Consider the following 22653-nt stretch of genomic DNA (forward strand, 5'->3'; position numbering starts at 1 on the left):
GTCTGTAGGGGCCAGATCTCTTACTGGTTGGTGGGGGATCAAATACTTATTTCCCTCTGCAGAATGCAAATAAATTCATATACTTTCCACAATGTGATTTTCCGGATTTAATTTGTGATGTGCTATCTCTCACTGTTACCAATAATCTACCCTTCAATTATGGGCTGCTCATGTCTTTGTCAGTGGGCACACTTACAAAATCAGCAAGGGATCAAATACTTATTTCCCCCACTGTATATATATATATATATATATATATATATATATATATATATATATATATACACACACACAGTAAGGGTTCCTGTGCTAAACTGGTGGTGCATGCTGGGGGCAGCAGTACCACTGGCCACTGCGGTAGGCCGGCAGTAGTGTCAGAATGACGTGATAATGCCTCTGTAGCTCTACCACGGCATTTTAAAAGGGCCCCAAAGGTTGCCCATCACTGCTTCAGCAAGTTACAGCCATAAAAACATCCTGTTTTTTTTTTCTAAATATGTACATAATAAATATATGAAGGAAAATTTCTCATGTCATGTAGAGATATTTCTTCTTCTTAATGTTTTCATGTACGGAATGTCTGTAGGCACTTCACAAGGACTCTTCACATGGCTTACAGCTACTAGACCTACACAGCCTCATTGCATATTTAACTGTAGACATTTCTCACAAGCAAATGTCCAGGTCACAGTGGGTCTTTTTATTCATCCGAGTATAAATACTGCTTCCAGAGTAGGAAAGATTCTAGGGACCAGACTGTGAGCTCACCTGTCACACACTTCATCCAGCTTCATCATCCCTCCAGCACCATGAGGGCTTTTCTCACCAGCATCTGCATCTTCTCTGCTCTGATAGCCACAGGTAAAAAGGCTCCTTCACTGAAATGTCTTTCTGACATCATTCTTAGGTGGATGCCTATAACAATCCCACTCCTTCCATCCTCTTCCATAGCTTACTGAAATCATTACTATTTATCTTAACTGAATTACACAATGTTAGCAAGGGGAACAGAATGAAGAGACCATACTGGATCCAGAAACAAATGAGCTAAGAGCAACAAGCAGGGAAAGCAAGTGGAGCATGACTTATGAAATTCTTTCCACTTCCGAGGTAATTCTGTAAAGTCATTCCACTGCATATGTGGTCAGATACTGTAGTATATAAATAACTTTTCACAGAACACCATCTGCATAGATGTAAATCTCCATGCCTGCAATATAGGCACATGTTAAGTAGCTTACACTAGTATTTTATGAAAAAAAGGGCATCACATTTTCTTTATAAAAAGGCACTATGGAGGTACCTACTAGTGGTGTTTTGTTATAATGTTATCCTTGACCTGTATGCTTGCATATGAAAGAGAATTGGATGTAGCTCACATCTTTCTCAGATGTTCAAGGCAGAGGGAGTGGGACAGTTGTGGGAGGTAATTTAAGGAGTGGGTGTAGTTTGAGGGGTATTAGAGCAGTTGTACAGGGTAGTTTGGAGGGATGGGGCAATTTGAGGGTAGCAGGGCATTTATGTAGGAGGTTTTGATGGTGGAGGCAGAGAATTTCAGGGCAGTTATGAGGAAAAGCCCATAGACCATTATTAAAATGGACTTGAGGAAAATCCACTGCTTATTTCTAGGACAAGCAGCATAAAATGTATTGTACTGTTTTGGGATCTAAATGCAGGGGATAGTTTTGGGGGTGAGAGAATTTTGAGGGTTGAGAAAGTTGTGAGGAGTAGGTTTGGGGTGGGCAGTTGTGGGTTAGTTTGTATGTGGGACAGTTGTGCTGGGTTGCTTGGGGTGAGGCAGTTTGGAAGATTGGGTGAACTTTTGGAGTAGTGATGGGGTGGTAGCAGGGGGCTGAAAAAACTGGGGGTAGTAGTGAGAGTCGGGTACTTTAGAGGGTTGGAAGTAGTTGCAAGTGGTACTATGGGGCATTTAGGGACAGTTGCAGGGAGGTATTTTTGGGGTGTAGTTTGGGGAGCTTGAGGATGATTTAAGGGGTGGGGCAATTGTGCAGGGTAGTGAGATAATTTGGGGGGTTTGTGGCAGTTGCAGGAGTATTTTATGAGGGAAGTTTGGAGATGTGGGGAAGTTGTGGGGCAGTTAGTTGTTGGAAAGAGCTAAGAACAGGGAACAAGCAATTTGAAAGGAATAATTCTTAATGGATATATTTCACTGTTTGTTATGTTTTATGCTGCAGAAGATGGAAATGCTTCTCTCATATAAATGCTTTTGGCCATTTGGTGGCAGTGTGTGTGTGTGTGGGGGGGGGGGGGGGGGGGGAGGTGGCGGTGGGGGGGGGGGGGAGGGGGGTTGGGAGGCTGTGGAGACAGTTTACCAAACCTTTGACTTCGACTTTGACTCCTCTATTTTTCTACTATCCAATCCCGATTGACTTCAACTATGTATTTTTATTTATATATTTAAAATAAATATAGGCTACTATATCCTTCCATTCTAGACAGGCTACAAAAGTAAAACATACATACTATAATAATTAATAGTAAATCTAAAAGAAATGTGACTGTTCTGCCCATTCAATGCCTGATATGAATGGCATGCAGCTAAACCAGAGTAAAATCAGCATGAGAAGACTCAGAATTCTTGAACCAAAATCTTCTTTAATGTAGTAATCAAACAAGGAAAAATAACTTATAGTTTTGATGTGCAGGACAAGAGTTTATGCATTGCAAACTGGGGTCTGTTCTCAACCAGCTCTCTCTACCTGCAAGAATAGGCTCCATTGGCATTGCCACGCGGGAACCTATAGCACGGCTTGATAAAAGAGGCCCATAAGTAGAACCAGGAACACACATCTGTAGTGGTTCTCATTGATAAAGGAGACCCAGGAGAAGTAAGCAGGCTAGGTCTATAGACACATTCCTCACAGGGAAAGATAGGCTTGGGTCTTCTGCTTTTAGCAAACACCTTCACAATAGGTTGAGCCCTCTGGTGCTAGTGGCTGCCAGGTCCTTGCTGCCTGAACTGAGAATCTAAGGTGAGAACCATAAAACAAAGGGAATCCAATGGAGACACAAGCATAAGGAACTCACTGGTGAGTCAGTAATAAAATTGGAGTATGGATGAGGTTTAGTAGGGATAGAGCAGTATCAAAAATCATTTAATCAGGTGAGTAGGATCCTCCAACAAGGAGGCAGGCAAAGCACAAGACAGTACCAAGCACTGACAAGGAAACCAATCAGTGACTAGGCTTATATAGGAGTCCAGACAGGAACAAGATGGCCTCTGGAAAAGTGGCATAGCCAGAAGTTCTTTTTTTTTGGGGGGGGGGGGGGGGGGGTGGGGGGGTGGAGCAATGATGGACTGAAGGGGTCAGGTATTCTTTCCATTTCCCCCTCCCCCTGACACTTTAAAGTACAGTTTTGCTGGCAGATATACCAAGTCCCGCCAACTGAAGAGGTCTCCTACATGAGTCCTGCCTGCATGGGCGAAGTTTGACTGTTTCACTTGGGGGGGGGGGGCAAAGGATGGGGGAAGCATATTAGCATATTCATTTGCATATAAATATGCAAATGAATATGCTAATATGGAGGAAGGAAGGAAGTGAGAAAGCTGGCTTTTTTGGGAATAACCATAATGAATATGCATGAGATCATACATATTCATTATGGTTATTCCCAAAAAAGCCAGCTCTTTCTCCCTTCCTTCCTTCTTTCCCAACACTCCCTCTTCCTCTCCAGTAGTATTTCCCCACCCCCTTTCCTATACCATGCCAGTGTAGACCTTAGAAATGCATAAGCTTTATTATGTAGATCCTTCAAGAGGTAGTGTGTCATGATTTAGGCTCTAAAACCCTTTCTGATGTTTTGGTGCCACCTCAGTAAGGCCAACACACAATCTCTCCACTGCAAAAACACTATACACAAACTTGTGCAAAAACACACTCATAACCTTACCAAACCATAACAGCACTAATTCCAAGGATAGGATGAGCTACAACCTTATGCGTGGAAAGGAAGCACTGTAATTACACCGGGCTCTAAAACACAAGTACACTACATAGTGAAAAACAAAACAAAAAGGGCTGCAAATACTACACTCTAGCAGAATACTGCACCTTGATCACACGTGAAAAACACATGACACAACAGATATGACACAAGGAACTAGAAATAAAAAAAATATATGAAGGCAAAATACTGAACTGGAAAGTTACCTCAAGAAGTCAGAGTCAGCATGCAGCAATACCAGAAAAATTGAAACTTACATGCAAAATATCACAGATGCACATTTCCAAAAGCTGACATATTCTAATTAATACATTCTAAATAAAATACTTTTTTCTTTTATTGTCTGATCATTTAGTTTTTCTATTCGCTTTGGTCCCAGTGTCTTCTGTTTTATGCAGTGTCTACTTTCCATTTGATATTTTTTCACTCACCATGTCCACCATCCTCCTGTGTCCTTATGCGTCCTGTCTACCATCTGTAGCCCTGTCCCTATCCTTCCTCCAGTTTCAGTATCTGCCCTCAAAGTGTTCCGATCCAGCCCTTAAATTCAGCAATTTCCCCTCCATCCATATCCAGCATTTCTCCTCACTCCCCTCCCCTCCATTCTTGTGCATCTACTTCCTCTGTATTCCCTTCCCTCCATCCATGTCCAACATTTCTCCTCTCTCCCTTCCACTCCATCCATGTGCATCTCCTTCCTGACTTCCCTCCCCTCCATCCATCCATCCATGTCCAGCAACTCTCCATTCTCCCCTGCCCTCTCTTCCATCCATCCATATCCAGCAAATTTTCTCTCTCCCCTGCCCCCTCCATTCATCCATCCATTCCAGCAATTCTCCCCTCTCCCTTGCCCTCCCCTCCATCCATCCATGTCCAGCAACTCTCCATTCTCCCCGGCCTCTCCTCCATCCATCCATATCCAGCAAATTTCCTCTCTCCCCTGCCCTCCCCTCTCTCCATGTCCAGCAACCTCTTCTCTCCCCCTCCCATTCATGTCCAGCGATTCTCCATGCCCTCCCTCAGCTCCCTGACAGCCTTCCTCTCCGTTCCTTCCTGCCCCCCCCCACGCATGTTTAAACCTTTTCCTCGCAGCGACGGCAGTGAAGCAACACAGCGAGCTCGCCTCCAGCTTTTACCTTCCCTCACATAATGTCCCGCCCTCGCAGAAACAGGAAATACATCATCGCAAGTGAAGGAAGGGAAAGGCTGGAGGTGAGCCCACTATGTTGTGTGCTTCATTGCCATTGCTGCGAGGAAAATAAAAGGTTAAAACGCACGTGAGGGGAGGGGGCAGGAAAGAAGGAAGAAACGAAGAGGAAGCCTGTCCAGGAGCTGAGGGCGGGAAGAGCTTCCTGCAGCCACAGCGTTGCACCAGCCCTGCATTTTGGGGGTCAATGCCCCCTTCACCCCCCCCCCCAAACTACGCCCATGCCTGCCTGTGCTTCTAGAATCTCTCTCTCTAAAGAAATGCAACCCCCAGAATTGGTCTCCTGACAATCCCACCAGAGTAACACGTACTCATGTCAGCAGTGCACTTCAGCCGCCAATCTTGGCACTCCCTCACATTCTCAGTTTAGTCGCTGAACTGTGCATGCACAAGAGACCCAGTATCAGCCGCTAAAGCACTCTTGCTGACTGAAGTGCTGCTCAGACAGCACAGGCAGGTCTCGCACAGGAGACCTCTTCAGTTGGCAGGGCTTGGCATCCCCAACAGCCATTAAAGCAGTGGGGGGGGGGGGGGGGGGGGGGGGCCCAAGCTGAAGTTGGGGAGAACCAGGCTTGTAAGTCCCCCCTCCCCCATGGCTACGCCATAGCTGTGGAAGTAAACTGCAGCTGTAGTGTGGAAAGACATGGCTAACCTACCTAAAGAAACAGGGTTGCCTACTGACAGTATTTGGCAGACTTTCTGTTTCTGTGGGGAGCAGGATATTGCAGAGCCATCGGTGCATGAACCACTAAAAGGACCCATGCTTCCTTCTTGTTTTATTGTCACTGTCACAGGTGTCCGGGTGACCTGATCATAGCTGCGGATCATGGGGAAGGGAGCGCTGGGGGGGAAGTATGAAATTTGGAAGAGAAATGATGTGGACATGGTGGGACTGGGAGGGGGGGAGGAATAAAGAACCAGATGGGAAGAGGGGAAATGTTAGACTGAGATGGGAGGATTGGGGGTAAGAAAAAGAAGATAGAGAGGGCATGCAAAACATGAGGAAAGGAACAGGGAGAGAGAGAACATAGCAGATAGAAACAGGGAGACATAGAGAGGACAGTAGATATAAGGGATAGGGAAAAAGTGGAGAAATTGGATGGGGGAAAAAAGAGATGCTTAGGGAGGTGACAGTGACACTTCAACGGATATACTAGGGAAGAATGAGTGAATACATGAGCAGGGTCGATCTTAGGCAGAGGCCATCATTGCCGTCCTGTGTTTAGAGAGCTGCATGGGAGCAGGGATGGCGGGATTCCCTGTAAATGCACGACAATCTGAGCTTTGCCTCTCCTCCCCTGAGCTGCAGGGTACCCTCCCAGAACATACCCAAGCCACCCTAGCGGTCTGCCACTGACCCTCTTGCTGCCGCATCTCTTTTTCAAAATGGCTGCCGACACTGCCACTGACCCTCTTGCTGCCGCATCTCTTTTTCAAAATGGCTGCCGACACTTCCACAGCCATTTTAAAGAGCATGAGGCAGCAAGAGGGTCAGCGGCAGAAGGCAGGAAAAACAAATAGAAAAGATGTACATTTTCTAAAGTGGACACATCCCAGTCCTTAAAAAGAATTAAATATTATTTTAATTTTCTACTTTTGTTGTCTTGGCATTTTATTTTTCTAATTGAGCTGGTCCCAGTCTCTTTTTCAATTTCCATGTGTCAGTCTTCTCCTAAATGATTTTACAGGTTGACTTATTTCTTCTCTCTCCTCTTGTAACACAGTAACATAGTAAATGTCCACAGATAAAGACCTGCAAGGTCCATCCAGTCTGCCCCGAGGAGACCAGAGTTGTCTTCTTCCTTTCCTTCTCTACATCTGTCTAAAGATGATTGGATAAGAGAAAGGGAGAATGAGGGTAAAATAAAATGGGTAGATATAAAAGCAGAGAAGAGAATAGTAAAAAAAAAAGGGAAAAAGATCATTGCTAGTCTCCTTCTTTTGACCTCTCATCTACCTACCAGCTTTTTCCATCTCCCTCTCATCTCCTCTCCAGCACTCCGACTACTCCCTCTTTATCTCTCCTCCACTCTACCTTTCATCTAGTCACTAACCCCATTTCCTTCCTCTGTACTCACTTTCGCAGCCCTCACCAGCCTCCGCTCCATCTTGATATATCTTTTCTCTTGCCTTTAGGCCAGTGTGCCTCCCTTTCTCTTTTCCTTCCAATCATCCCCTTTTCCCTGCACATCCAGGATCTCTCTCCATGCTTCTGTAGTTCTAGTGCCCCCCCCCTTCTGTTCCTCAAACCCCTCATTGGATCACTGTCTTCCTTCCTGCAACCCTCTCCCTTACACCAGTATCTCTCTCCCTCCTTGCCACCCTCCAGTGAAGCACCTCTCTCCCTCCTTGGCCTCTCCCCAGATGCAGCACCACTTACCCTCCTTGACTCCTGAAGCAACACTTCTCTCCATCTTTACCCCTCCCGTGCACTGCTTCTTTCACTCTCTATACCCCCTCATGCAGCATCTTCCCCTTCTAACTACCCCCTGATGCAGCAACTCTCTCCCTTCTTGCCCCCTCTGATGTAGAACCTCTCCATCCTTGTACCTGAGTCCACCACTTCTTTCCTTCTCTATGCCCCCCATGCAGCACCTTTCCCCCTTCATGTGCATCTTTCTTCCTCCTTGCCCTCCTGAGTCCAGCATTTCTTTCCCTCTCCATGACCCCCTATACAGCACCTCTCTTTCCTTGCCCTCCCCAATGCAAAAATTATTTTGTCCTTGCCCCCCCCCGTGAAATACTTCTCTCCCTTGCCCTCGTGAGAATAGCACTTCCTTCCCTCTCCATGCCCCCCATGCAGCACTTCTCTCTCTCTATGCCCCTCCATACAGCACCTCTCTCTCCTTGCCCCCAATGCAGCAATTCTCTCCCTCCTTTCCCTCCCCCCAAGGATCAACTCTCTTCCTCCTTGCTCTCCCCAAGTCCAGCATGTCTATCTTTCATTGCAGCTGCAGTCTCACACCTCTCTCTCCTTCCCTTTTCTCCTTCCAGTAGTATCAGTGAAGTAAAAAGCAGAACTGCTTTGACCATCTCGGGGGCCTTCTTTCAGCTGCATCCCACCCTGCTTTGATTCTACCACAGAAAGGCAGTATATCAAATCCACACCCCTTTACACCGTATCTCAGTTAGGCAGAGTTATTGCTTGTTAAGCCTTCTGGTGCACACCAGCACTGGACCTGGTCCAGACAACAAATAAATCTGTTTATCTTTTGGGTTCCCACCACTCAGGGCGTGCACTAAACAACTACCTAGGTGATTACACAAACCTAAGGTTACAACATGAATATGGGAGCCTTAAATATACTAAAGTAGGTGAAATAATTTATTGGAAAAATCCTCAAAAGGACATTGGAAACGAAACAAAATTAAAATGTTCGGCCTGCAAACCCCTACTATTCTCTGCACTCCTCACTCCCCTAACTTCCATTACCCACAAAATTAGCTCCCACATCTGCTTCACCATTCACATACCACCCCAACCTCCAAAACTATCCTCCTGCAAACAGACTACCCCTAAATCTACCCTTGCAACTGCTCCATTACACTTTTAATTGCCCCATGTGCCAAAACTAGCCCCTGCTACTATCCCACCACCCCAACTACCCTTATCCTTCTATCTCCAATTAACACCCCCCCCTTAAATGTCCCAGAATTACTCAATATCCTGAACACTATAGCCACAACAGCCCCTTAGTTACATATTGCCCCACTCCCCAAAACTATCCACGTTTGTTCTACCACCTCAAAAACTGCTCCATTTCCCAAAGCTACCTCCTACATCTGCTCCTCTACCCCCAAAACTGTCCCAACCTCCACATGCAGCCACCTGCCACCACTCTTTCACCCCACCCCAGAGAACAGAGTAATGATGCAAATTATCCCCATTAAATTCAAAGCAACCTGTAAATGTAAAGAAAAAAAGACAATTTGAAGTGTCTATATACAAATGCTGGAAGCCTTAAAAATAAGATAGGAGAATTAGAGTATATAGCACCAACTGAAGAGAAAGATATAATAGGCATTTCAGAGACCTGGTAGAAGGAGGACAATCAATGGGACACTGTGTTAGCAGGGTACAAATTATATCGCAATGACAGAGTGGATCAAATTAGAGGGGAGGCTGCTCTATATGTCAAAGAGGGAATTGAGTCAAACAATATAAACATTCTACATGAAACAGATAGCAGCGTGGAATCTATGGATAGAAATTCCAGGTGTGAAGGGAAGGAATATACTGGTAAGGCTGTAATACCGTCCTCAGGGACAGAATGGACAGATTAAAATATGTTTCCAGAAATTAGGAAAGTTGGCAAATTGGGCAACATTATAATAATGGGTGATTTCAATTTTCTTAATATTGTCTGGATAAATGTTACATCAGGGAGTGCTGGGGAGGTAAAATTTCTAGATGTAATGAATGATTGCTTCTTGGAGCAAATGGTCCAGGAACCAATGAGAGAGGGAGTTATTTTGGATCTAATCCTTAGTGGAATGCGGGGCATTGTATGAGAGGTAATGGTGTTGAATCCACTGGGAAACAGTGATCATAACATGTTCAAATTTCAGCTGATATCTGGAGTGACGTCACTAAGGAAATCTACTTTAGCACTAGCAGCTTTTAATTTTCAAAAGGGTAAGTATGAGAAAATGAGGAAAATGGTTCAAAAGAAGCTGAAAGGGTTGGCTGCAAATGTTAGAACTCTAAATCAGGCATGGACGTTGTTTAAAAATACCATCATGGAAGCCCAGACTGGATGTATTAACAAAGGTGGAAAAGAGGGCAAACGATAGCCAGCATGGTTAAAAGATTAAGTGAACATCCTTCAAAAAATGGAAAAAGGATCCAAATGAAGAAAATAAGAAGCAACATAAGCACCTTCAAGCCAGATGCAAAGCACCGATAAAGAAAACTAAAAGAGAATATGAAGAAAAACTTGCTGCAGAGATTAAAAGTCATAGTAACAATTTTTAAAGGTATATCAGAAGCAGGAAGCCTGTGAGGGAATCTGTGGGACCATTAGAACCTGAGAGGAAACATGATAGAGGTATATAAAATAATGAGTGGAGTGGAACAGGTGGATGTGAAGCGTCTGTTCACGCTTTCCAAAAATACTAGGACTAGGGGGCATGCAATGAAACTACAGTGTAGTAAATTTAAAACAAATCGGAGAAAATGTTTCTTCACCCAACGCGTAATTAAACTCTGGAATTCGTTGCTGGAGAACGTGGTGAAGGCAGTTAGCTTGACAGAGTATAAAAGGGGGTTAGAAGGTTTCCTAAAGGACAAGTCCATAAACTGCTACTAAATGGACTTGGGAAAAATCCACAATTCTGGGAATAACATGTATAGAATGTTTGTACGTTTGGGAAGCTTGCCAGGTGCCCTTGGCCTGGATTGGCCACTGTCGTGGACAGGATGCTGGGCTAGATGGACCTTTGGTCTTTCCCAGTGTGGCATTACTTATCCTATACAATAAAACTCACCCTCAACGTTCTGAGGACGCTGACGTCACTGTCAGGTCCTCCGGGCACTTCCTTCCGGTTCGAAGCCTTCGTGGTGGTGAAGCCACCGAAAACACTGTGTTGAGGCCCCGCCCTCGCGTCAAACGTGATGACGTCGAGGGCGGAGCAATGGCATCACTGGCTTCACAACCAACGACGCAGCAGATTGAAGGTGGCGTGCCGAGGTCCGAAACAATGGCAGTCAGTGCCTTCAGAACGCCAAAGGGGTGAGTAGGGAGGGGGGAGGTACGGAAGGAAAACCGTGCTAGCGCCCATTTCATTTCTGCACGAAACGGGCATGTTTTACTAGTGTACTTATAAAAGGATCACAAGGCCATAGTGGAGTGATTGAATGAATTCCTTGCTTCGGTCTTTACAGAAGAAGATATAAGAGATATATCTATACCAGAAATGTTTTTCAGGGGTGACAATGAGGAGGAACTGAAAGAAATCTCAGTGAACTTGGAAGATGTACTGAGCCAAATTGACAATTTAAAGAGTGACCAATCACCTGGTCCGGATGGTATACACACCAGGGTATTGAGAGAATTCAAACATGAAATTGCTGATTTGCTGTTAGTGATCTGTAACCTGTCATTAAAACTGTCTGTAGTACCTGAAGACTGGAGGGTGGCCAATATGATGATGATTATTTTTAAAGGGTTCCAGGAGTGATCTGGGAAGTTACAGACCAGTAAGCCTGACTTCAATGCTGGGCAAAATATTATAAAGAATAAAATTACAGAACACGTAGACAAACATGGTTTAATGGAACAGAGTCAGCATGGGTTCAGCCAAGGGAGGTTTTGCCTCACTAATTTTCTTTATTTCTTTGAAGGTGTGAATAAACATGTTGATTAAGATAAGCCAGTTGCTGTAGTGCATCTAGATCTTCAGAAAGCTTTTGACAAAGCACCTTGTGAGAGACTCCTGAGAGAATGAATGAGTCATGGGATAGGAGGCAATGTCCTTCTGTGGATTAAGAACTGGTTATTGGACAGAAAACAGAGGGTAGAGTTAGTTAAATGGCCATTTTTCTCAATGGAGGAGGGTGAATAGTGAAGTGCTGCAGGGATCTGTTCTGGGACCAGTGCTGTTTAACATATTTATAAATAATCTGGAAATCAGAACGACGAGTGAAGTGATTAAATTTGTAGATGACACAAAACTATTCAAAGTTGTTAAAACACATGTGGATTGTGAAAAATTGGAGGAAGACCTTAGGAAACTGGAAGTCTGGGAATACAAATGGCAAATGAAATTTAGTGTAGACAAATGCAAAGTGATGTACAATGGGAAGAATAATCTGAATCATAGTTATCTGATGCTAGGGTCCACTTAAGGAGTCAGTACTCAAGAAAAAGACCTAGGTGTTATTATAGACAATACACTGAAATCTGCTGCCCAGTATGCAGTTGCAACCAAAAAAAGCAAATGGTGTAAGGAATTATTAGTAGAGGGATGCAAAATAAGACCAAAAATATTATAATGCCTCTGTATCACTCTGTGGCATTTTAAACCATTTAATACTAAAGGAGATGATTTCAGTGGGATGTCATGATTATCAAGTAAGGGGCCCTTTTAGAAAGCGTCAGTGAGCCCAACATGGGCTTAGGTTACCACCCCTCTCGGCTGGACTGTAATGATGTGCTCCCAGATACCTGATGTTTATAGTTGTGGCGAATATCCAGGGAACACACACTCACAGCCGAGGGAGTGGAACAAATAAACTAACCTCATCCTTTATTCTCAAAGAATAAGGGAGGAAAAGAAGCTAAATTTAGGATTTGTTCCTGAACTGGAAGAACTGCACCTTCAGATTTGCAAATTATCTTTTTCTTTATTGAATACAAATGCAAACAAATTTTCATTCAAATAAACTCAAATTCATAATTAGTGTGAGGCTTAATAGAACTGCAATAACATATTCAACATTCAAATGTAGAACTACATGTATACCCTTAACTTTGTCTGTTTCACCTAAAAAGGCAGAAAAGAACCTTTTCAGATAAGTATTTAAATTGTCTTTTATCAAAATCAGATATTTGTGGTTATTCTCTTTCCTGATGTAAAATTTGGTCTCTTTGTGTGCACTATTGGTGTTTTTGCAGGGATCTCATGGATTTTTAATATCTGATGGTCTGTTCCTTTGTTTTCCCTTAAAGTGTTGTGAAAAAAATAATATATTCCATTCAACACCCTTGGCAATGTCACTTAGCTGTAGTTGAATTTACTTAGATGATGTCTTTCTTGCGTTGGAGCTCATCTGGAAATACTTCAGCGGATGATCTACAGAATTCTTCTTCCTAAAACCTCACATAAGAAAATAAATGGAAGCAAAGCTCTTAAAACTCCCTGCTTGTCCAGAAACGGACTCCACTCTGGTGACAATTAATCAGTTCTCAATACTGTGGCCACACTCTCTAATTGAAATAAAATAAGTTACAGGTTTTCTCACTACAAAACCTATTTCTCACTGTTGATTCCCTATTCTAAAATCCAGCAGGCTTTTACACTGCATTCAGAGATCTCACACAGTAACCCATTCCATATTCAAATGGTGATTCAACATTCCATCTCACAGACTTCACATAAAAACATAACATTTCCCCTTATAGTAATCAGATCTGTTTTGAAAATGCAGCACACTCATACAGAAGCAGTGCAGGATTTTCTGTAATCTGCAGTCAGATTCCAAACCCTGTATTCCAAATATCAAATTCACCTTCAACCTTAAATCCTTATACACTATTTCCTGACTCCCTTATAGGCTTCTCATTTAGTACAATTCCCAGCACAAAGCACAACCTCTCTCACTCTTACCAGGATAGGCAGACATGTGTCCTCTTAGTACCTTTGCATACACACTCTCATTCCACCTTCCATGACCTTAAATTCCCTTAGAACTTAACCATTCCATTCACTGCATGCAGGGACATACCTCTGTTTCACTCCAAACCAAACTAAATTTGGTTTAAAATTTCTCACAGCTTTCTATAAGTACAGTTCTCACTCACCTGAAACACCTCAGTTTTCCCCACATGTATTCAGCAATACAACCATGAGAAAGGCAGTCTGTTTATTTAAGTACTCACTTCTAAGCTCAAATCATCTCATTCTCAGTACCAAGGCTCACCTTCACTCACTTTCAATATCAAAGTACCCTTTTTCAATGTCACATTTCACTTTAAACTCATAAAATATACTTTTATTCCTCTTACTTTACACAGACACACACCATACGTTTCTCTCCTAGTCATTCCCTGCTCTGGTCTTCAGTTCACTCAGCAGTCTCCCTGGCAACTCACCCCCCCCCCCCTCGAGAAACACCTGACATCACTCAACCAATCAGCTTGTCAGCTAAAGACTGGCTTTTTTTTCTCTGATCTGTTTAGAATCTTGGCTGTCCCTTCCCCCCATAAAAGTTACTGCAAAACTTCCTATACAGAGAATTTCAAATTTAATTTTAACCTGACTTGTACCCAAAACAGCAAGGAACATTTTATAGTACAATCCCCACTTAATCATGGTTTATTCCTTGAAAAATAAAACCATATTTAAGAAACATCTCACACTTTCTTCAGCTAACTCTATTAATAATTCCCAAACTAAACTTTAAACCTTTTCCAGCCAGCAGCATCCACCAACACCCTGGAACAGCCCCCCCCCCCCCCCCCCCCACCCAGAGCCCCAGGAAAAAAACATTTAATATATGTTACCATATATTACATTTCGCCCATACTTAAAAATTAATATTGTCCCCAATATTACCACTACACCCACTCTTTCACCAACCATTTCCTCATAACATTGTGTACAGTTAAGAGATTCAGACATTTGAACAAGAATCCATCAAAAATCTGTTACATTCGATTTTCATTTCTGGTCATTTAACTCTCCTCTTAAGAAATACAAAGTACCCCACTTCCATTTTGTATATTTATGACATTCAAATTATTACCCATAAGTGCAATGACTTTATATGGTTGTGCTTCCCAAATGTTCTGAATCTTGTGTCTTCCAGTAAATCTCTGTCTCCTGAGCAGTACCCAATCCCCCTCTTGGAGAACTTCAGCTCTGGATCTCTTATCATACTGCTTCCTCATCTTCGCATTTTGAAGTCTTTTTTTTGTAATTTATATATTTTATTGAAAACACAATATCACAACTGCGTTATATCATAACGTAACACTCCATTTCTCATAATAATATAACAATGCTTCTCTATATTTTATACATTTTCTCCCTCCCCTCCCTCCTCCCTCTCCCTCCCTCTCCTCCCCCTCCCCCCCCCCTTCTTTTAATCCTCAGGATATTATATCACCTTCTTCTTATTCCGTATCTTTCAAGAGTACTTGTAATTGTGTCCATTCTTTTGCTTCAGAATTGTATCTCCCTATTCTTTTGTCTGTTAATTTATCCAACTCAACTCTATGAGCTCCCTTAATTTAACTTTCCAATCAGTCTTTGTGGGCCCCAATTTACTTTTCCAATGGCGTGCTATACCCGTTTTCGCTGCTGCTAGCCCTATCCGTTTTACTCTTTGTTGCCATTTTTGCCCTCTGTGGTTTCCCCACCCTAGTAAGCACCATTTAGGTTCATGAGGAAAGGGAATCTCCAAGACCATTGATAATTCGTTCACAATGTCTTTCCAATACTCTTGTATCTGGCTACATTCCCACCATATATGGTAGAATGTACCTTTCTCTTTCCCACACCTCCAGCATTCCGCAGAGGCTCCTGGGTATATTTTATTAATTTTTTCTGGTGTATAGTACCATCTACTTAGTATCTTGTATGCATTTTCTTTGATCAGCACACAAACTGATGTTTTCTTAACTTCGGTACACACCCTCCTCCATTCGGTCTCACTTAATGTCTGTCCCATGTCTTTTTCCCATGCTTCCATAAAAGCATGTTTTCTAAAAATTTGGCCCCGAAGGTGCCCATATACCTTGGAGATTCCCCTGCCTGACACATCAATTTCTCCCCATATATTTTCGAATTTCTCATGATCTACTGGTGGGTGTTTTGTCCATTTTTCTGTTATAATAAAGTGTTGGACTTGCAAGTATGCGTATTTATCTGTCTCTTGTAATTCATATTTCTCTTGGAGTTCTTCAAATGCCCTTATGCGACCTCCGTCCATTAAGTCACGAAATCTGATCAGACCCTTCTGAAACCATGTGGAGAAGACCCTTGATTCTTTCCCCGCTGGGAATCCCTCCTCCTGTGTGATCCACGCATATGAGGATCTCTGTTGTGTCCCCCTTAATTTCTTTTTTAAGGTACCCCAAAGTGTTAGTAGATGTGTTATAAACGGGTTTAGAGTCAGTTTCCCATAACTTTGTTCAGGAAGGGAGGCCCACAGAAGACCCTCCAAATATCCCTCTCTGACAAACACTTGTTCTAATGTGGTTATATGTGACAAGTCTACCTTACACCATTCTGCTATTTGTGTGATTTGTCCTGCCCAGTAATACCATTGCATGTTTGGCATTTCTCTTCCTCCTTCCTGTACTCTTCCCCACATTATCCTCTTGGGTAACCTTGCCGGCTTTCTCCCCCAGGTAAATTTCCCTAATTCTGATTGCAATCTTGTCAACTCTCTGGTCGGTACTGGGATGGGTAATGTCTGAAACAAAAATAGAAGTCTTGGCAGGATATTCATTTTTATTACTGCTATTCGTCCCCACCACGACAGCCATCCTGACCCCCATCTATTCAAATCCCTCCTCACTGAACTAAGCAGGGGTTCATAATTCCAAGCATATAGATTCTGTAAATCTTTGGGAATTTTTATTCCTAGATACCGGAAACCCAGTTCCGTTATTTTAAAATTGCACCTTTCCTTCAGGTAATTACTCTCTGCCTCTGTTATTGTAATTCCCATTATTTCAGATTTGTCGTAATTTACTTTAAATCCTGCTTGTCTCCCATATACTTCAAGTTCCTTAACTAGGACAGGTAGAGTGTGCATCGGTTGGCCCACGTAAAATAGGATGTCATCAGCGAATAACGCTATTTTATGTTCCTTTCCACCTAGTTTTATTCCCCTCACCTCCTTCATGGTTCGAATTCTCTGTGCCAGGGGTTCAATAGACAACGCGAACAATAGGGGCGATAGCGGGCATCCCTGACGTGTACCCCTCTGGATATGGAAAATTTCAGAGTATCCCCCATTAATCTTTAATCTTGCAGTCGGTGATGTATATAGCCCTTTTATCCATTCTATAAATGGTATTCCCATTCCCATTACCCTCATTACCTCCCATAGATATTCCCACTCCACTCTGTCGAACGCTTTCTCAGCGTCTATTGCTAACAGCGTCAGCGAGTCTCCTCTTCTTTGCGCCCCCCAAATAATATTCAATGTCCGTCTGATGTTATCAGCAACCTTTCTATTTAATATAAAACCAGATTGATCTGGGTGTATAAGTTTTGGCATTATACGGGCTAGGCGGTCGGCCATGACCTTTGCAAGTATCTTAACATCTATATTTAATAATGATATAGGTCTATATGATCCACAACATGTTGGGTCCCTTCCTGGTTTAGGTAATACTGTTATACCCGCTATTTTCATGCTATTAGGTAGCCCATTTCCTCCAAAGTTTGCATTTCCAACTCTCACCAATATTGGGGCTAATTCCCTTCCAAATACTTTATAAAATTTCCCCGTGTATCCATCCAAACCCGGTGCCTTGCCTCCTTTTAGCCCCTTGATTACCTCTAGTACTTCCTGCAACGTTATGGACTTCTCTAGCTCTAATTTCTGAGCCTCCGTTACCTTGTGGAGTCCTAGATCTCTTAATTGACTTTGTATGTCTTCTTTGGGGATTTTTTCCCCTGGCGCGTATAATTTAGAGTAATATTGCACAAAGGCTTTCCTAATATCTTTATCTTGATATACCAATCTATCCCCTTGTGTTTTTAGTTTAGCGATTAAGCTCCTTGTCTGTTTTTGTCTTAAAGTGCGTGCCAGCATGGTCCCCGCTTTGTTACTAAATTCAAAAAATTTTTGTTTCATCAGGGTTCTATGGAATTCCATCGTACTCATCTGTATTTTCCGGAGTTCCCCTCTGCATTGTATTAGGTCTCTGAGCGTTTTTGCATCTCCCTGTAGTTGGTGTTGTGATTCTAATTGTGTTAATTTTTGCCTAATTGTCAATTCTGTTGCTTCTCTTTTTTTTTTTTTGTAGGTGCCTTTTGCTATCAGATGCCCTCTAATTACAGCTTTTAGAGCATCCCATAAGGTACCTTCCGATACATCTCCCCTGTCATTGTTTTGGAGGTATTCTGTTATCCTCATTCGTATGTCTTGACAGTCTTTCTCCGCAGCTATCAGGGATTCATTTAGTCTCCACATCGTTTCCTTTCTCTCTATCTCTATTTTCCCCACCAGTACCCATACTGGTGCGTGGTCTGATGTCTGTATATTTTCTATGTCTGAGTCTTTCATGTCCCCCCATATTGATCTGCTCCCCCAAATCGCATCTATCCTTGAGTATGATTTTTGGGCATGAGAATAAAAAGAATATGTTTTTTGACCTGGGTGTTGCATCCTCCATATATCTACCAGATCTAAATCCTTCATTAATTTAAGAAATTTCCCCCTATGTGTTCTCGGTCCTCCTCCTTTCCCCTGTGAATGGTCCAGTCTAGAGGCAGTCATGTTGTAGTCCCCTCCCATAATTATCTGTCCCCTTACAAATTTACTTAGGCCTAAGCCTAGTTTTGTGAAAAAAGTTCCCTGTCCCTCATTTGGTGCATATACATTGATAAATGTGATCAAGTGATTTCCTACCCTTCCTTTAATTGCTAAGCTTCTCCCATCTTCCCCTTTGTATATATCTTCTTGTACAAATCTTAACTGTTCATTAATGTAAATTGCCAATCCTCCCGTCTTCCCTCCCTTGGGATCCGCCAGCTTAGTTCCCTGCCCCAGTGTTTTATAGCTAATCAAGTGCTCATCTCGTCTTTGTATATGTGTTTCCTGAAGCATTATCACATCCCATTTTAATCTTTTCAGTTCTTTAAGAACTATGCTTCTTTTCCCGGGATTATTCAAACCGTTAACGTTCCAAGATCCTACTTTTATTCCCCTCCCTCCCCTTTCCCTTCCCTCCCCCCCTCTTTTCCCTGCCCCCCCAGTGGGCTCCTGTTTTTGGCCCTGGACACTTCTGGCCAGTGCTACCCTGGAGGAAGTGCATCTGTGCCAGACGGCTGCCCCCACATATTTACATCATCAGTTCCCTCCCCCTCCCCCATTTACATTTCCCTATTCCCCCACACCAAGCATATTGCAACAATTAACCAGCACCATAGTTCTCACAGAGTATATTACCACAGTTCCATTTAGTTGACCTCTGGTTAATTTCTCAGTCTTTTCCTCTTATTTCTCCCTCAAATCTGGCTTTGTCCGGGGATCTGTTTTTCTTCTCTCTTCCAATTTTCTGCCATCTTTGATTTTCCGGGGTCTGTTGTCTTTGTTGTCGTCTTTGTTCTCCTTCTTTATCTTGTGGAATGTCCGTGCAGCCCATGTCTCTCAGGCTTTTCCATGCGCCTTCCACCGTCTGGATTCGCCTCGACTTGGTGCCCACTGTTACCAGAATTCCTCTTGGGTACAGCCACCGGTATCTCAGTCCTGCTTTTTGCAAATACATTGTGATATCCTTAAGTTCTCTCCGTGCTTGCAGGGTTTTTTTCGCCAAATCCTGGAAGATTTGTATTTTATTATTTTCCCATGTAATCTCTTTCATGGCCCGAGCCTTGCGCCACACTGCCTCTTTGGTGTTATAGTCATGGAAGCATGCTATTATATCTCTAGGCCCCTCAGCCCTCTGTGGCCCTAATGTCCGGTGAGCTCTGTCAATTCTATATTTGTCCGGATTGGTTGAGTCCTCGCTTTCACTCTCCAGATCCATAATAGCTGCACAGATTGCTCTTATTATTTTGGATGCGTCTTTGTATGACTCTACCTCTGGTACCCCTTTGAATCTCAGATTGCATCGTCTAGACCTGTTTTCCAGGTCTTCTAGTTGCATTTCCAGGGCTTCTCTGCATTGATTTTCTTTTTTTATTGCTTGCTGCAGTTCTTTTATCTCCTCCTCTGCACCGTCCACTCTCTCCTCAGTCTCCGCCACTCGTTTCCCCATATCTCTCAATTCCTCCCGCAGCTCTCCTATTGCCGCCTGTATCCCTTTTCTTGTATTCACCATTTCCGCTTTAAGCTCTTGGAACCAGCGTGAAACATCCATTTTATCTGTTTCCGAGTTTTCGTCTACCATTTCCTCGTGCTCCGGGTCAGATTCGGAAACTCCGTCCGCCATTTTGAAATTTCGCGACGCTACTTTCGCGCCCGCGCTTTTCCCTATTCCAGGGTTTTCGGCGGCGTACTTGAATTTAGCTAGTTTCTTCCGAGCTGCCATTACTTCTGGTGTTTAGATTCCTGCTTGGTGGGGATTTTCGCCGCGTTTTCGGGGAATTGGAGGCTCCTTTTACTTCTGGCTCTTCAGAGCTCTCTTGTTAGGCAGCCATTCGACAGCGCTGACGTCACTTCCTCTCCGCATTTTGAAGTCTTACAGTCTCTCTGGCCAGCTTCTGTGTACATTCCAAATTCTCCCGATGTGAATTCATCCAATCTCCCAGGTTTCCAGTCAAACCCATAGCATGATGTGTCAAGCTATCGGATATTTGATTTAGTTCTGGGAGGAACCTCAACCAACTTTTTTTCTTGTGTTTGGGGAAGGTACGTACAATCTGGTGTAGAGTCCGGTTAAATTTCTCTTTGAGTAGGGATGATTCAACCGCTGGACCCTGTCTGACCACACTGATAAGGCGATCAGAATAGGGAAGATCACATGTCCTATCTAGAAGTGAACAGTTAAAGTCTTGAAAACCTGGTTCTGTAGCTCGTTTAAGGTCATCATCTTCTTTCAGACCTTGCGCCTCAAGTTCTCGGAGAATCTGTGCCAGTGCCTGCTGCCGATCCTGTTCATCCCTCTCACGATCCAGTTCATTCTGCTGCAGACAGTCCATATCACCCTGGGAACCTTCAGGAGTCTTGTTTTCTTTGTTCTCATCAACTTCTTTGATCATGCCAATGAAATTAGAAGGACCTTGCTCAGATGGTGCAACAGGTTTCATTATTTCCATCGACTCAGAATTACATAGCATTTTCTGCATATCTTCCCCTCCAGATCCAGTATCTGGGCTACTTGTTGGCTTTTCCTCCTTCTTGTGGCTTCCAGAATGCACTTACCACACACTAAAATGGAAATACCGCTGGCTGAGTAGTTCTGGCTTGAATGCATGCTATAGCGAGCAACTAACCCAGCAGTAATTGGGCATTGCCGTGCGCTGCCTGATTTCTACTGTGTTACTGCGTGAGTTCTTACCGCCACCTCAGTGGGTGGCAGTAAAAAGGGCCCTGGCATGTGGGAAAAATGTCCTCTGCCTCTACTACAGGGTCCTTTTTCCCACAACTTAGTAAAAGGACCACTAAGAGAAATGTAGTCTTCACAAAGTTAAGTCTGAGACAGTTATTGAACATCCATGTAACCATCATTGCCATACAATATTCTATTTGTGGGAATGTATGTTCAACTTCTGTTTCTATTGGGATTAAGATCATAATATCAATTGTGTACATAAAGACTGCACTTCAAATAATGTGTAATTCTGGTCACTGCATCTCAAAAAAGATATAGTGGAATTAGAAAAGGTACAGAGAAGGACTACAAAAATGATAAAGGGGATGGGATGACTTCCCTATGAGGAAAGGCTAAAGCGGCTAGGGCTCTTCAGCTTGGATAAAAGGTGGCTAAGGGGAGATATGATAGAGGGCTATAAAATAATGAGTGGAGTGGAATGGGTAGACATAAATCACTTGTTTACTCTTTCCAAAAGTACTAGGACTAGGGAGGTATACATTAAAGCTACATTGTAGTAAATTGAAAACAAATGGGAGAAAATATTTCTTCACTCAATGTGTAAATAAACTCTGGAACTTGTTGCCAGAGAATGTGGGAAAAGCAGTTATCTTAGCAGGGTTTTAAAAAGGTTTGGATAGCTTCCTAAAAGAGAAGTCCATAGGACATTATTAAGATGGACTTGGGGAATATCCTCTATTTCTGGGATAAGCAGTATAAAATGTTTTGTACTTTTGGGGGATCTTGCCAGGTATTTGTGACCTGGATTGGCCACTGTTGGAAACAGGATGCTGGGCTTGATGGACCTTTGGTCTGTCCCAGTATGGCGATACTTATGTTTCTTCGCTTACCTCACTTCCCCAGTCGGCGACTCTGTAAATTGCATAAGAAGAGGCACTGCACAGCCAGCTGATAGGGAGCCTTGAGTGTCTCTGCATGGTCAAGGCCTGCCAGCTTCTGTCCCCCTCCAGGGACAAGAACTATCAGACCTTGAGCATGTGCATATCCTTGAGGCCCCACATCAGCCAGCTGAGCGATGCCTCTTATGCAGTTCATAGAGTCACCGCCCCAGAGAAATGAGATAAGTAAATAAACAGCTGACAGAGGAGGGAGGCAAGCAAGGAGAAAAATACTGAAGAGGGAGACAAAGAGACTGGGGAGGGAAGAAAAAGAGAGAAATCCTGGATGCTACAAGTTAAGTGGGGGGAAGAAAGAGACAATTGCTGGACACCTTGTGAAGGGGGAAGGAAGACATGTGGGAGACCATGGATAGGGGAAGGGGAAGAGAGAGGCAAAAGAGAGGGTGAGGGAGGTAGGGAAGAAAAGGCTTGCTGTGGATCTTGTCGAGAGGGAGGGAAGGAGAGAGATGCTAGATACTATTTGGGGGGGGGGGAATGGAAGGAGAAACATACTAGAGACTACAAGGGGGAGAGATGATGAAGAAAGGGATAAGGGAGGTAGCAAAGGAGAGAAATTCTGGACTCCATGGGGGAAGAAAGGGAAGAGATGCTGAAGATGGGGTGAGAGAGTTATGGAAGAAGA

At 43.3% G+C, this 22653-nt stretch overlaps 1 protein-coding gene across 1 annotated transcript in view; it reads left to right on the top strand.

The window, feature by feature from the left end:
• The first annotated feature begins 762 nt into the window (after positions 1 to 762).
• LOC115476552 (phospholipase A2 inhibitor and Ly6/PLAUR domain-containing protein-like) overlaps positions 763 to 22653 on the top strand; it is a 77617-nt gene continuing 55726 nt past the window's right edge. The window contains exon 1 of the mRNA XM_030212978.1: positions 763 to 861. Within this exon, the coding sequence (XP_030068838.1) occupies positions 810 to 861 (52 nt within the window). The 5' untranslated portion in view covers positions 763 to 809. The remainder of the gene's footprint in view (positions 862 to 22653) is intronic.

Source organism: Microcaecilia unicolor, chromosome 8 (genome assembly GCF_901765095.1).
Source record: "Microcaecilia unicolor chromosome 8, aMicUni1.1, whole genome shotgun sequence".
Lineage (NCBI taxonomy): Eukaryota > Metazoa > Chordata > Amphibia > Gymnophiona > Siphonopidae > Microcaecilia > Microcaecilia unicolor.